The sequence below is a fragment of the Onychostoma macrolepis genome, chromosome 19 (assembly GCF_012432095.1).
Source record: "Onychostoma macrolepis isolate SWU-2019 chromosome 19, ASM1243209v1, whole genome shotgun sequence".
Taxonomy (NCBI): Eukaryota; Metazoa; Chordata; class Actinopteri; order Cypriniformes; family Cyprinidae; genus Onychostoma; species Onychostoma macrolepis.
In genome coordinates this window covers 33,556,500-33,572,632 of record NC_081173.1, presented here as the reverse complement: position 1 = coordinate 33,572,632, position 16,133 = coordinate 33,556,500, and the positions used below count along the sequence as shown (strand labels likewise).

The window sequence follows — 16,133 nt, the reverse complement described above, 5'->3', positions numbered from 1 at the left end:
AAAATAACCAAAATAGAACGTCCCCCTTAAGTCACGTAAGTAACATTGAGCACCAGCACTTTCATAACCAAAAGAGGACGTTTTAGGAACATCCCTAATGTTCTGTAGAGGTTCGGGACTTTCGTCACCTTTAGGGAACTTTTAGGGAACGTTGCGCAAGGTTGCGAGAACGTCCCCTCCTACCTGGGTATTCTGTATTTAAAAACAGCTGCATCTTGCTAATGTACTTCAGGAACAAATTTTATATGTTTATGTTTAGTAGAGGAAGTTAAAAGATGATACACTGAAACCAACCACAGAGTCATCACCATTTTAATCATCATTTAGATTTTTTTTCATTTTGCAGTTCACATCAAGTGCTTTATGATAAAATCATTATTAAAAGTACAAACAAACCAATCAGGTCAGGCCAGACTCAGGTAAAGCCACTGGAAGGCAAGCCTGCATTTCTTTTAATGTATATCAATGGAGGAGAGGCTTCACTATGCTAAATAAACAGCTTTTAAAAGCTTTTATAAATAGCTCTGTTCGATAATCTTCAACATGTTTTAATATTTATAAACGGCTCATTATTGCAAACTTTATACAGCAAATAATCAACTAAATCTTAACACAGAAATTAATGACTCTTAAGTCCATTTGCTGTTGTTAACAATGTTCCAACTGTTTGCTGACTAGACATAGGCTAACGATTTCTATTCATATCAGATAAGGTAAAATGGTGGAAACTATTATAACTTGGCTACAGGCTATTTATAGGCAAGAGACCAAAGTAATTGTTTTAGAGATTAGCATTCCTGCTAAAGTAGAAACCATTACAGAAATTTGAATGGTTTCCACTACAAATACCATTACAGACCATCAACTATTAGCCATTAAAACCATTAAAAAAGTATTTCCTGTAGTGTGCTTTTAACAAGCCACCAAATAGAAGTGTGTTTTAAAAAAATATATAAATTAGCACCTCATGACTACACCATGTTATGTATGAGAAGCTGCAAAAGACACAGGTGCAAGTGGAATGCAAAAAAACAAACAAACTAACATTAACTTTTATGTAAATATAATGGGTAATATATTGCGTCACCAAAAATGATTGAGGTCATGTACGTATATTGTGCGATACGTTGATATATTGATTATTGCAACAGGCCTAGAGTGAATGTAGGGTGTGGAGCTTGTGGCTGTTATGTAAGCCAGAATCAATCTTAATTAAACTTCATGCGACCAGAGAAATATGATGAAAGTTAACTTAAATGTTAACTTTCAATTTAAAAACAGCTTGAGATAACACGCCTTCTATCAGACAAACTTATGCAGAAAATATAACAAAACAGAAGAATACATTTGAGTAAAGAAATCTTTGTTGTAAAACTAATGAAATTTTATGTCTTCACTTCTGTGAATTGTGCCGTTTCTCTCGGGATTCTTATTGTTTGATGAGCATCAGTCAGATAGTTGCTTTAGAAGTGCCTCCAGCTGATCAATCTCTCTGGAGACATCTATAAATATATGTATTACAAAATGAATGTGTTACAAAGTGTTGTACAATTTACATAAACGTTTAGAGTGAAGTGATAAAGAACAATCACCCAGTACCTTACAATGCAAAGTGTCTTGTTAAGTTTAACAGGATTACATTTTCTCTTACCCATCAATTTAATATTGCTGGTTTGTGACAGTGAGAGATCCATTGCTTTCTTTAGTCCTGGTTCAAGAACATCTTTTACGCTCAGCTGCACAAAGAAACAAAAGATTCAGTTTAATCATTTTATACATGCTTGTCTTAATACATGCTTGTCTAAATAAAGGTGAGATCAATACCTTTAAGTGTTTTAACTTTTTAAGCATTTCCATTTTTGCTTTGTTGAACATATCTTGTTTTTTCTCATCGACTGTGTTTATAAGCATATTTTGCCTTTCCTTCATGGATCCTATTCCTGTCAGAGCTGCAGCTTCTAAAATAAGAAACATTCAGTATTCATTTTCTTTTGCATGGAGACACACTCATATTCTTTGCACCAATTAAAATAAATAGTTTGAGATTCAATTAAATTGTAATGTTTGCTTAACTTCATAGCAGGAAGCCATTTCATTCTGAATGGTTTTTATAATTGATGAATAGATGTCTTTCTTTAATTCAACAGTTTCTCTGTTAAGTGATGCCTTCAGTGTGGTTTCCTTTTAGAAGGAGAGGAAAAAGTCAGAAAAGTATTTTTAAGAATGTACCTGATTATGTCAGTCCCTCCATTAATATATTAACAGTTTGTTCAGTACATTTCATCACTCTCTGGTTTATGAATCTGCAAGTTTACTGGATGAGTTGGCAAAAGTAAACCTGTTGATAATTATTTTTACTCACAGGTCATTTATTTACATTGTCAGTCTTAGAGGCATAGTGACCCAAAAATGAAAATGCTGTCATCATTGCTCACCCTCATGACGTTCCAAACCTGTATGACTTATTTTCTTCTGTGGAACACGAGATATTTTAAAGAATCTTGGTTGAACAGTTTTAGTTATCATTGATTTATTATATGGACAAAAAGCACTGAAACATTTTTTTATGTTCTACTGAAGCAATTAAATCATACAGGTTTGGAACAACATGAACAACATGATGTCTTGTGCCCATTAGAGAACTTGCTGAACTCACCTCTGTTTTGATGAAGTTCTGAATGTGACGTACCACAGAAGATCTGAGGTAAGCAGGGTCACTCTGGATAATAGTGAACTTATCAATGTGTTCTTGCACTGACTTCCCTGTTTTTCCACTCACACTGAAGCCAAAAGATCCAAAACCATTTAGAGTTTATTATTATTATTTTTTTTTTTGTAAACAGTTTTTAAAAGTATTGTTGTGCTCCTTGAGACATAATGACATTTTAAGAACTGCACAAAGAAGGGCTGTGCTTCATGAACCATTGCATTGTTTTTATTGTTTGAAGGTTTATTTATTTATTTATTTATTTATGTGAAACTATTTGTAATATACAACAATTAATACATTTTAAAAAGTAGTATGCTGCAAGTCACATATATCATGTCACTTATACAGCTGTATTATCTTTTTCTTTTCTTTTTTTTTTTTTTTTTTTTTTAAATTAAGCATTAATTTTTTATTTCTGAATAGCGCTTGAAAGGCATAAGAATGAATCCACTTCATAGAAACGAGACCGGACACTGAGTGAAGTGAGGTGTGTGCTTTTGAAGGAGTCCTGATGAGAGTGATGATTTCAAACAGGTGCGTGCAGTTAATACTCAGGTGATGGTGTGTGCTGTGATTGGGTGGTGGATGAGCCTGGCCGATCTGTGACAGGGGTTTATGAATCTGTGTCTGAAAGGAACCGACTGTCTTCAGAAACCGTTCAATGGCATTTTTTCCCCTCTTGCTTGTGTATAATTCAAATTATTGTGGTGTTTATAAGCGCAGCACTGCTTTGTTAACTAAGGTAATCAAGGATGCATTGTATTGATGGTGTTTAGAGAGTGAATTTAGCCTGTCTGTTTTTTTTTTTAAATGAAGCATAATTTTACAAGTCAGACCATTCTGTTCCCCTTCAGAAACTCGAGCTGCATCAAAACGCTTTGGGAACGCCTTCAGCGTGACCATGCTCTGAATCACATGTGTAATCAGTCCAATGGGTGGGGTGATGTAGCGACCAGGAAGCTTAAAAGCACGTACGATGGAACCGGCATCAGCTTTCTGTCATTCAGCAAGCGCTCTGTGTGTGCCAGTCTTATTTGGTTTTGTCTGTCCATTATCACTCCTTATTTCTTTAGAGTGAAGACAAACATATGTCGAGGACAGGCAGCATCTCAGGCTGTGTGTTCTTCTCTGCCTGCGCTACATTACGGGTGGTAATACACACAGTTTGTGTGTTGTCTGCTTGAGAGCAGAAAATGCAGAGTCAGCTCTCGAGGGAGGACGTTGATGAGCTTTTGTAAAGCAGTTGCTTTTTGGGTAGAGCAGCATACACCGAATCACATGGTGCCCGTTTCTCCTCAGTGCCCTCAAGAGATCGGTCTGCCAACCCTGCCAGTGTTCCAGGGCGCAGCGGTCTCCAGCGAGCGCTGCTCTCAGTCTCTTCTGCCCAGAAATGTAGTGGAGCTGAGAGGCTCGCCAACTCTTTGGAGGTCTCTAGGGCGGCTAGATCAGCCGTCTCCTGCCGGTGCGCTGCTTCAGGGCACTGATTTAGCCGCTCCAATTAAACCAAATATCAGTCTCGAGAGACTGATTCCCTTAGTAGACTATTTAGCAGCATGGAAACTACTGCCAAATGTGTCTTAGTGGGTCCTGCACACGATAGAAGAAGGCTATCGTATTCAGTTCGGCTCTCCACCACCACATTTCAGTCATTCAGGGTCATTCCTACTCTGGTCAGCCCTGAGCAGTGTCTGGTAATGGAACAAGAAGTGAACACTCTTTTGAGGAAGGAGGCCATCGAAGTGGTCCCTCCTCACGAGAGAGAGTCCAGGTTCTACAGCCGGTACGTCATAGTTCCAAAGAAGGATGGAGGGTTGCATCCCATTTAGATCTGCATCAGTTGATCTGCTCAGTCATGCAGTTCAAGATGCTTACTATCAAACAGGTTGTGTCTCAGATCAGGTCCGAGGACTGTTTGTCACGATAGATCTAAAATACGCATACTTCCATGTCTCCATCCTTCCTCAACACAAGAAGTTCTTGAGGTTTGCTGTTGGGGCTAAGCATACAAATCAAGTACTTGAGTAAAAATACAGATATGTATTATAAAATATTACTCCAGTAAAAGTACTGCTTTTTCAATTTTACTCGAGTGAAAGTACAAAAGTACTCTTTTTTTTTTTTTTTTTTATGTAAAAAAAGTACTGATAGATAGATTTATTTTGCAATTTTATATAGACTACTTAATTTAATTGTATATTAGCACATATTTTTTATAATCCTACTGCTCAAAATACCTGGGATTAGGAAAATATAATTATATTTTCATAATGATTTTTTTTTTCTTCACAAACCTTGTCTGTGGTGTTAAAATACCCCTGGCCAAGTGCCCCCAGAGGACATCACTTCCCACTTTTATAATTACTGTAGTTACCATGTTCTGAACATCACATCCTTTCTTTTTCCCTCAGATGTAATCTATCTAGGTGGTTGAATAAAAATATTTGGACTTTATATCTAAACATTTCCTCAATTAGCACCAGCAAGCTTGCTAGCTAGACAGTTAGCATCAGCTAACAATATTCACTTATTTTCAGTATGGTTATGAATAAACATTCATATCTGTCTACTCGGCTAATTGATCTAAACAATATAACAATTTATAGGCCTACTGTTGATAAACAATATAAAAACAGACGTCACATAGGGCTAAATGCGTAGCATTTTAATAAAACTGCTAACGTTACAGCAGCAGGGAATATGAACGTGCATGGGTTATTTTATTTAATCTGTGTTATTTGAATGTTTTGTTTTTTGACCTAAATCATAGAGACACTGACACTGATCTGTCTGCATTCAAGCATTTCAGTGGGCTTAAATAGATCACCCTTTACAGCAGATTTAGTTCCCGAACAACTGACAGTTTTGACCTAAATATGATTTTCAGTTACAATAATTAATCCTAAAATTCGACATTAGTAACTTACTTTTTGCAGCATCCGTTGCGCACGCTCACAAGATCTCCCGGTTCTTACTTGTGAGTTCAGTTCACTGGAGCCTCGCTCTAAACGGATCATTTGAATCAGTGAGATATCTAACTCGAGAACAGCTGCAATCGGATCATTCCGATTCGTGAATGAATCGTTTGTTGCGATTTGCGAACCAATTTAACAGGTTCATTGAAAATAATCAGTTTGTTCATGAATCAGACACCGCTTCTGCGTCTCAGAGCACGTGATGTATTATGAGGAGTAACGATATGTTTTATGAAATGTAGTGAAGTAAAAAGTACGATCTTATGCTTTGGAATGTAGTGAAGTAAAAGTTACTCAAAATAAAACTACTCCAGTAAAGTACAGATACTTGAAAAATGTACTTAAGTACAGTAATGAAGTAGCTTTACTGTACTTAAGTACTGCATACAAATATCGAGTTCTTCCCATCGGCCTTGCCTTCCCATACCTTTTGGCCTGCTGTGCATGAGGCCCCTACAGTGGTGGCTCAAGACCAAGGGGTTCTCCCCGAGGAGAAACCCGCTTTGCATGATCAAGGTCACACTATGGGTCGGGCTATGCGTACATGCCTTAGACATGTGGAGGAAACCTTGGTTCTTGTCTCAGGGCCCGGTGCTGGGAGCTCCTTGTCGCCATGTAATGCTAGCAACCCTGACCACCCTGTCCGCAGTCTGTGGAGCGGCCGCCATCTCACGTGGCATTTCAACTGCCCGGAGATGCTGGCAGTGTTTCGAGCACTGAAACACTTTCTCCCAGACCTAAGAGATCGCCATGTGTTGGTGCACACCAACAACACAGCGGTGGTCTCTTACATCAACCACCAGGGAGGTCTGTGTCCGTGCCCCTTGTACTGGCGCACCAGATCCTTGTGTGGTCAAGTCAAGTCAAGTCACCTTTATTTATATAGCGCTTTTAACAACACAGATTGTGTCAAAGCACTTAAAGGGATAGTTCACCCAAAAATGAAAATTTGATGTTTATCTGCTTACCCCCAGGGCATCCAAGATGTAAGTGACTTTGTTTCTTCAGTAGAACACAAACGAAGATTTTTAACTCAAACCGTTGCAGTCTGTCAGTCATATAATGCTCATCAATTGGCACACAATCTTTGGGAGAAAAAAAAACATGCACAGACAAATTCAAATTAAACCTTGCAGCTCATGACGATACATTGATGTCCTAAGACACGAAATGATCAGTTTGTGCGAGAAACTGAACAGTATTTATATCATTTTTTACCTCTGATAAACCTCAATGTCCGACTGTCACAACATTCGGCGCATGGCGCGTCAACCTGCTCGGGCACATAGATATATATACATAGATGCCTCATTAGCAATGGTTTCTATGGGCCTCGATACGTAAGGATCTACGTATATATCTCTGTATATATATATCTATATTCCAGAGCCGTTGATGCGTCACACGCCGGATATTGTGGATGAACTCAGGATGGTTGGACATTGCGGTGTATCAGAGGTAAAAAATGATATAAATACTGTTCAGTTTCTCGCACAAACCGATTGTTTCGTGTCTTAGGACATTAATGTATCGTCACGAGCTGCAAGGTTTAATTTGGATTTGTGTGTGCATGTTTTGTTTTTTTTCTCTCAAAGATTGTGTGCCCATTGATGGGCATTATAGGACTGACAGACTGCAACGGTTTGAATTAAAAATCTTCGTTTGTGTTCTACTGAAGAAACAAAGTCACCTACATCTTGGATACCCTGGGAGTAAGCAGATAAACATCAAATTTTCATTTTTGGGTGAACTATCCCTTTAGCAGTATCAAATTGGAGGATAGCGTGTCAGTAATGTATAATGATAAGATTAAACACTCAATTTTCTCAATTTTCAGTTAAAGGCATTTCATTATTGAATTCAGAGATATCACTGTCTAGCTCAGTTTAATTTAAATAGTATCTGTGCAATCAAATCAACGATAATCGCTAGAAATTAATTGTCCCCAACTGAGCAAGCCAGAGGCGACAGCGGCAAGGAACCAAAACTCCCTCGGTGACAGAATGGAGAAAAAACCAAAGGGCTTATCTGATTCCTGTGGTCTTGTCCTGATGGACCATTTTAATTTATAATTTAATGTATCTGTTATATTTGTGTTTTATTCATTATTTGAATACATGTGTGGTCCCAGGGCAAACTCCTCCATATTCCTGGGTATCTCAATATGGGAGCATCCTGTCGAGGCAGGGGCCGAGGCCCGGGGAGTGGATGCTTCACCCAGAGGTGGCGAAGCAGATATGGAGAGTTTTTGGCCAAGCTCAAGTGGATCTCTTTGCGACTCAGGAGACATCACTATGTCCCCTCTGGTTCTTTCTGATTCCTCCAGCTCCTCTGGGACCGGACGCCATGGTACAGATTTGGCCGAGGCTTTGTCTGTACGCTTTTCCCCCGATTGCTCTGCTCCCGGGAGTTCTGGAGAGAGTGTGCTGTGACAGGGTCCGTCTGCTACTAGTAGCCCCGTTCTGGCTGGGCCGAGTATGGTTCTCGGACCTGATTTCTCTCCTCGACGGTTCTCCATGGGAGATTTCCGTCAGGAGGGATCTCCTCTCACAGGCGGGGGGCACCATCCTTCACCCCCGCCCGGAGTTGTGGAAACTGTGGGTATGGCCCCTGAGGGGGCACAGCTCATAGCTTCCGGTCTCTCAACCGAGGTTGTTGAGACCATCCTCCAATCCAGAGCTCTCTCAACGAGGAAACTGTACACCCTGAAGTGGAAGCTTTTCATTGCCCGGTTAGTACAGTTCTGGAGTTCCTGCAGGCCCGTTTCTCCACAGGGTTGACCCACTCCATCCTAAAGGTCTACGCGGTGGCCATTGCGGTCTACCACACCCCTATTGATGGCCAGTCAGTGGGCAGACACCCCCTAGTTACGCGTTTCCTCCGCGGTGCGCAAAGGCTGAGGCCTCCAGCCAGATAAGCTTATGCTAAGTGGTGGATCAAGATGCTATTCCATAACCTCGAGTCCTCTGATCTCCCCTCACCTCTGAGGGTCAAGGCTCACTCGACTCGAAGTGTGGTGGCCTCCAAGGCCTTCTTGGCAGGTGTGTCTATGCAGGACATCTGAAACGCTGCGGGATGGTCCACACCCCTAACGTTCGTGAGGTTCTATGGCCTTGATATGCGCGCCACTCCCGGCTCTTCTGTTCTTTCGTCCTAGTCACTAGGCAGGGATTTGTCAGTCTGGCGGTGTGGGCATCTCTTTCCCAAAATGTTTCGACACAGCTCGAGTTCCTGAAGGGGAACGTCTCCAGGTTACGCATGTAACCATGGTTCCCTGAAGGGAACGAGACGCTGCGTCTCAGTGCTATACTTCCGGCATCCCTGCGAGCGCTTGCTTCACTCCTAGAAGCTGACGCCGGATCCACCGCACATGCTTTTAAGCTTCCTGGTCGCTAAGTCACCCCGCCCATGACATCTCACCCATCCATTGGACTGATTACACGTGATTCAGAGCGTCGTCACGCTGAAGGCGTTCCCAAAGCGTTTCGACGCAGCGTCTCATTCCCTTCGGAGAACCATGGTTACATGCGTAACCTGTAGAAGTTATACGTAACTGGAAGAGACACACTGTAACTCAATTCTGCATTTCAGATTCATCACATCCCACAACCTCATCATCTGCACTCAGACACATCAACAACTTCATTTGTTCCTGAATGAATTAGCGTTTTTTGGTTGAATAACTGGTTTATTCACTAATATCATACAGACAGTCACCTGCCAGTACCTACACTGAATTTACTGTCAAATACCCACCACTAATACACAGACTGACAGTCTTGCAAACAGATGTGCAAACAGAGTAAAGTGAAGTGATGAAAACGTGGAAATTCCCGGTGCTCACATCAGAACACTTGCCCAGTCAGATTCAAGGACAGTCATATGAATATCTGTAACTGGTTATGCTGATTACCTAAGCATGTCTTGAGTCATTGACCAATCATTATACGTTGTTTTCTTTGTATTTTATTCTGAACTAAAACAAGGAAGACTGTATGATAAAATAGTATGATAAAACAGAACTTACGGGAAAATCTGGTTGAAATTTTCATTAATGTTTTCATGCAGGGGTTTTACCAATCTTTTGTTCAGATTGGTTTCATCCCTGTTTTTTGGCAAATAGCATCCATAATTCTTGCACAAAGCTTGAAGGGTTTTATGGAATCCTCTTCCATCTTTTTTCTGAAGTTTTTTTTTTTTTTTGTTAAAGAAAAAAAGTAAGAAAGTGTTAAAAGGGCATGAAAATGGTGATACTTTCTTTAAATTTAAATCAGACTCACAGGTGCTATCACTGCCTTTGCGGAAGCAACACACAATTGCACTGATTCTTCCACTCCCTTTGAGAGACATGTATCCAGATCATTATAAATGCTGTCAAAATATTTGTCCATTTCACTTAGTGCCTTCTTTAGATTATTTTCAAGATCCATGCGGATGGTGACTTTCATTTCAGCCTAAAACACATCCATACAACAGTAGTGAATTACAGAATAATATATATTGGCAGCATTTTGAAAACATCTGCATGTAAAATTTGTGCAATTTGATGCATACTGCTTTCTTGTCTGTATCCATCTTGACACTTTGGATCAAAGACAGAACTCCCTTTGCTTCATACACATAATCTCTGGTCAGTTCTTGGTTGATGCTCTTGTTAAGGCTCCTCAGAACATCCTGCAGCTTTGGGATTTCTACAGAAAGGTGTGAATTTGATTCATTTGGTCAGTGCTTTGCCTAGCACATTTAATGGCATTTTGCCTGACTCATTTAAATTAAAGGTTGATTAAAAAAAAAAGAAGTTAAAAGTAATTACAGAATAGACTTTTACTTCATGGGGCTGGGCGATATGGCCAAAAAATAATTATTTGATTTATAAAAAAAAAAAAAAATTGAATCATGGCAAAACATTAAATTCGAATTAAGAGATAAAATCTGAAAGAAGAAGGGAAAAGAAAAAAAAGACCAGCCCTACTTCATGAATTTTTGTGTTCTAATGAGGAACTGAACTGTAGTAACAAGGAGAGTTTACCTGTTTCAGTAGATTCCAGATTTAAACTGGTGTCGAAAAATGCATTGGAACTTACAGTAAATACTTGAAGAAAATCATTGTCAGTTCTGAATCTTTTCTATAAATAAAGAGGAAAAACAAATAATCAGAATTAATTTAAAAAAAATGATAGTAACCAAAAGAAATGGTGGTGATGGTGATGGAAATGACGGTAAAGAAAATACCTTGATTTCAGATTTTTCTAACTTTTCTTTCACCTTTGTCTTGGCATCCCCATTTCTATGATGTATGCACATTATTTTCTGATCCTGAAGAATGATTAAATACAACATGTGAAAATAAGGGGCCTAGTAATATGTCAATTTGAAATCTTTTTAAGTGGCTGAATATACATACTTAAACTATTTATAGAATATTTAAAGGATTTTAAAAATAAATATTTTCTTAATTTTATAATTCACTTTAAACGCTATCGATTGTTTCTATGGAATATCAATTACATAACAATAATGATAATAACCTCAAAAGATTTTTAAAAATATACAAAATGTATGTAAAACCTGTAAACTAAATAACACAGTTTTCTCAACTTTTTTTTTTTTTTTACTCTATGGCCCCCCTACTCTCCAAATCAATGCTACAATGCCTCATTCTATTTTTTAAACAAAATAAATTCAAGATTAAAAGGATACTCCATCCCAAACTGAAAATCTTGTCAGTATTCATTTACCCCCATGTCGTTCCAACCTCGTAAAAGCTTTGTTCGTCTTCGGAACACAATTTAAGATATTTTAGATGAAAGCCGGGAAGCTTGTGCCTGTCCCATTGACTGCCTAGTAAATTGCACTGTCAAGGTCCATAAAAGTATGAAAAACGTAGTCAAAACAGTCCTGCAAGCACGTTCATGCGTCATCTGAGGCGTGCTTGCTTCGTGCTCTGCTAGTGAACTCATGAACGCGCTTGCAGGAAGTGTCACAGAGGAGCAGTAAAAGTTGAATAAAGTCGATATTTTGTTTTATTTTTGCGCACAAAAAGTGTTCTCGTCGCATCATAAAATTCAGATTGCACGTCTGATGGCAGATGGACTGCTTTGACTACGTTTTTCATACTTTTATGGACCTTGACAGTGCAATTTACTATGCAGTCAATAGGACAGTCACAAGCCTCCCGGTTTTCATCTAAAATATCTTAAATTGTGTTCCGAAGACGAACAAAGCTTTTACGAGGTTGGAATGACATGGGGGTAAATGAATACTGACAAAATTTTCAGTTTGGGGTGGAGTATCCCTTTAAGTTATTTCAGTGCCCCCCTGGAGGATCACTGAGGCCTCCTAGTGGGCACCCTAGCAAATCTTTCCTCCTGAACTGTTACATGAATTAAATCCCGGTTACAACCATATTTCCAGAAAAGTTGGGATATTTGGTAAAATACAACAAAAACAAGAATCTGTTATTTGTAAATTCTCTACCTTGTCTTTTGGGATAGTAAGCCGTGCAGATCTAAAAAGACAGATAAAAAAGTAAAAAAAAGGTTGTTTTAAAATTCTGGGGCCATATATACAAAATACCTTGAGGCAAAAAATTTTAGGAGAAACTCTTAAAATTAATGGGTGTGTAAGTCCTAATTTTAAGATTCCTAAATTTTCGCTCTAAGAATATTTCACAAAGTGTTTAGCCCTAAAACCAGCTCCTAAATCTGTGAAAAGTTAGGGGTAGTTAAGAGGACCTCTAATTCACCAAATCACAAACAATCCTAAAATGGCTTTTGCTCACAAGCCACCTCAGAATGTAAACATTTTAGAAACATTTCAACTTTTTAATTTAATTTAATTTAATTTAATTTAATTTAATTATTTCCTTATTTTCATGTACAAGGTAGGCAAGAAGTAACAGCTGTTCTTGCTTTGCAGTTTGGTTTTCTTTTGCACGTCTTACTGTCAGCCATGATTATTCTAGTATGTTAAAAGGCTGCTTCTATGCATACCCGCTTACTGTTTACCAGACACAAACATGTAAGCAGTTGAAAATTAGCTGAACATAATACTTTAATAAGTGACACTAACTTATATTTATTTTTATAAACATTTATATTTAAAAATCTTTATTTGAATATGACAACATGATATCTCTTTATTTGATTTCTATGATTAAACCATTTACAGAGACCCATCGCTTATCAGCCAATTACTGTGGGTATAGTTGGTAAGCTTGTTGACATCATCCATAGCAACAAAGGTCAACCCGCCCTTTCTCTTAGCTGAAGATTTCTCTCCATTCGTTAGTAAGGTCTCAGCAGCTTTGTGAATTGGTTTTAAGAGGAAACTCTTAGCTAAGAACTTTTACTGCGATTTAGGAGAACTCTTAGTGGTTAGATAAAAATGTTTTATGAATATGGCCCCTGAAAGACGTACAATATCAACAAGAATGTATATTCTCCAAAGGCATATCAGCAATTCTGGGGGAATAAAAATACTGATTGGCACATAGAGAGGCACCTCAGTGTAATTGGTCAAAAAAGTGTGACCCATTCTTAGATTCTTTTTTGCTGTTTACATAAGGCATCTGTCACAGAGAAAAATTTCTTAGCAGCACTGATTTCAGTAATATTTTGACAGATTGTAAGAACATTATATGCTATGATTTAGGCAATATTTTATGATATTCAAAATATAATAATACTTACAGCCCATTTAATGACAAAGGTATTCTAATTCTAACCTCATATAGGCTACTGGATTGATATCATCAGTCTTTGTACAGATGAAGTTGATGTGTTTACATTCTCCTCCTGGTCCCAGTTCGTCAATGCAGTGTTTTAATATCCCCCAGGGGTCTTTGTCATCAATTGCTCGATTGATACCACTTACAATCCACACAGAAGAGCACTCTCTCAGTTTCTATGGGATTTGAAATAGTAAGTTAGAGGACATGCTTGTAGTAACATTAGATTGTGTGGATCTATAATATTCATTTTGAGTGTAATAAATTGTAGGAATATATTTACAGATTTCCACACATCGTCTCTCGTCTTATTGCAGTCTCCAGTCCCAGGAATATCAACAATTACAATGTGTTCCAGAAGTTCATGACAATCTGGAATCTTGATCTTCACACTCTTCACAAGCGGCCAGAACCAGTCACCAAGACTTGACTTACTGTGTTGTATGAACCGTGCAACATCACTGGCAAATTCAGAGACCTGTCGAGGAAATAATTCATGTTAATTTTACTGAGAAATTCATTCAAAATGCATTATTATTATTATTAGCAGTATTAGTAGTACTATTAATATTGTTTTTATTTTAATTAAATAGATTTATGAAATATGTGAAAAAAATCATTTACATCACTGTTTGAGATTGTTTTTTTACTGAAGGACAATAAGTTTTCAATCTCAGCATATTTGTCATCTTTCTTGAGCTCTTCTAATGTTTTCTGGTCTGCATGAGCTCCATAGAGTGCAGTGATCTTTTCTTCAGCAATTTCAGCAAAGTCCTCGTTCCTATCCTCACTTTCATCTTGTATATCTCTGAAAAGATCTTTCAGCTCTTTCTCCCACTCCTGTACAGGTACAATATTTGAAAATAAGGTTTTATTTATTTTCCTCCAGTCTGGTTTATTTACATATTTATTAAGAACTCCCATTAAAGTCATGGTGAGATGGGCATAAATGGGGAAACCTCTTTAGAGATGAGTTCGATCTCTGCTGTGTAGTTGGAGTCAGTCAGATTGGCTTCCACCTGAGTAACAACAGATGTACAGGCACCAAAACAACCAGATGGCAGGAGATCTTTTTCCCCCAAGATTGCACTTAATAGGGAGCTTTTTCCTTCCCCTGTCCTTCCAAAAATCCCGATGGTTGCCTTCTTTCTGTTGACTGTATACATTTTACTTATCTTTGAAATAATGTCATTGTGCATAATGATTGCGTGGTCTAAGTTATCAGTGACTCTTTTCATGATATTTTTTGCCTTCTCCATGATCTCCATATCTGTTCACAATGAAGAAGATAATCACAATGGGGATTATTTATTAAATAAATGCATTATATGAATTACATTAGGCCTGTAGGCCTATATATCTTTACAAAGCTGCACAGTGTATTGTATGTAATTGTCACACTGCTGCTAGGAAGACAATGAAGAAGCCAAACGAAGATGAAGATGAAGATAATTCAAACAGTAAATCCTTTAATAATAAATCCACATGAAGGACAATAGCACACAGGATAAATCATAGACAATAACCGACAACTCAAAGAACTTAGGAGGGATCTTAAACGGGAAACTAATGAGGGACAGACAGGTGGTGAGTGTTAACTAATGAACTAATGAGATAAGGAACAGAACCAAATTAAAGTCCATAACCATGACAGAAATAATGTATTCATTACTCAGTATTGTATTGTATTTGATATATACAGTAACACCTATTGCCTACATACCATCATACTCTCTGTTGGTATAACTACACCAGAATGAAAGCAAAAAACGTCATTTTGCTTCAGAAAAAGTGTATCATATGACCTCTTTACATTTGTTGTAGCTACATTGTGAATAAATTAGGTAGACGCTCTAGGCAAAAGTAATTAGTTGCTCTAATAGTGTCAGATTAAGAGTGGACAGAATCAGAATGCACTTGCCTTTTGTCAGTGGTGACTCTGAATCAGATGATTCATGATCACGCTTTCTTTTAGTACCTATCAGACAATTTTAATTATTTTTCCTCAGTCACAGATTTTAAAGACAAACACACAATGATTGTATTATTTCAGAAAACTGCATACCTTGGCCAGGTATTGTGGAATGGTTAGAATGCCCTGGAAGGGGGCATTTAGATTAAAGACATGGTCCCACTATTAACAGACTTAAACTTACATTAGAATACATTAGAATAAGATCAGTCTTGTTAATTGATTCAAGGATTTTTTAAATTTATTTTTTTAAACAAAATGATTTGGCTCACCATCAGAGGAAGTGCTAGGTTGTGAGGGTACAGGCAGTAGTGGAGGGTGATTTTTTGTCATCCCATGAAATGTTTCCATCTCCTCTCCTGGACTTCCAGAAAATATGGCTGATCTGTTAAAAAATTAAAACAATAACAAAAAAGCTCATCCCTGCTGACATTTTTTGTTGTTGTTGTTGTTAGAATTAAATTGCCCCTATCCTGATTTCTTCTTCTTTTTTTTTTTTTTTCCTGTAGATATTGTAATAAATCGTTTTAAGTCTTCAAACTATATATAACATGAAACCAGTGTTGGGCAAGCTACTTGGAAAATGTAGTGAGCTAAGCTAACAGTTACTCTACATTAAATGAAGCTTTACTAAACTAAAGCTACAGACCTGGGAAATGTAACAAGCTAAGCTACAGCAACATGGCAAAAGTAGTTTACTACATCTAAGCTATTTAAAAAAAATAAATAAATAATATTATATTGAACCAA

At 37.9% G+C, this 16,133-nt stretch overlaps 1 protein-coding gene across 3 annotated transcripts in view; it reads right to left on the bottom strand.

Annotated features, from left to right (window-relative positions):
* Positions 1–296: 296 nt before the first annotated feature.
* Positions 297–16,133, bottom strand: part of LOC131525795 (nuclear GTPase SLIP-GC-like) — a 59,836-nt gene continuing 43,999 nt past the window's right edge. For 2 of the 3 annotated variants that reach the window (XM_058753747.1, XM_058753746.1), the window contains 18 exons: positions 15,656–15,768; positions 15,477–15,509; positions 15,333–15,389; positions 14,371–14,681; positions 14,036–14,251; positions 13,695–13,889; positions 13,409–13,587; positions 12,160–12,190; positions 10,915–10,998; positions 10,712–10,808; positions 10,237–10,373; positions 9,963–10,136; positions 9,710–9,864; positions 2,657–2,780; positions 2,075–2,181; positions 1,825–1,960; positions 1,652–1,736; positions 297–1,502 (listed from right to left, as the gene is read on the bottom strand). In XM_058753747.1, coding sequence (XP_058609730.1) covers positions 1,447–1,502; positions 1,652–1,736; positions 1,825–1,960; positions 2,075–2,181; positions 2,657–2,780; positions 9,710–9,864; positions 9,963–10,136; positions 10,237–10,373; positions 10,712–10,808; positions 10,915–10,998; positions 12,160–12,190; positions 13,409–13,587; positions 13,695–13,889; positions 14,036–14,251; positions 14,371–14,681; positions 15,333–15,389; positions 15,477–15,509; positions 15,656–15,734 — 2,256 coding nt within the window. In that variant the 5' untranslated portion in view covers positions 15,735–15,768 and the 3' untranslated portion in view covers positions 297–1,446. Of the gene's footprint in view, positions 1,503–1,651; positions 1,737–1,824; positions 1,961–2,073; positions 2,182–2,656; positions 2,781–9,709; positions 9,865–9,962; positions 10,137–10,236; positions 10,374–10,711; positions 10,809–10,914; positions 10,999–12,159; positions 12,191–13,408; positions 13,588–13,694; positions 13,890–14,035; positions 14,252–14,370; positions 14,682–15,332; positions 15,390–15,476; positions 15,510–15,655; positions 15,769–16,133 lie in introns of those variants that run through there. The other variant, XR_009267281.1, reaches the window with a different exon arrangement.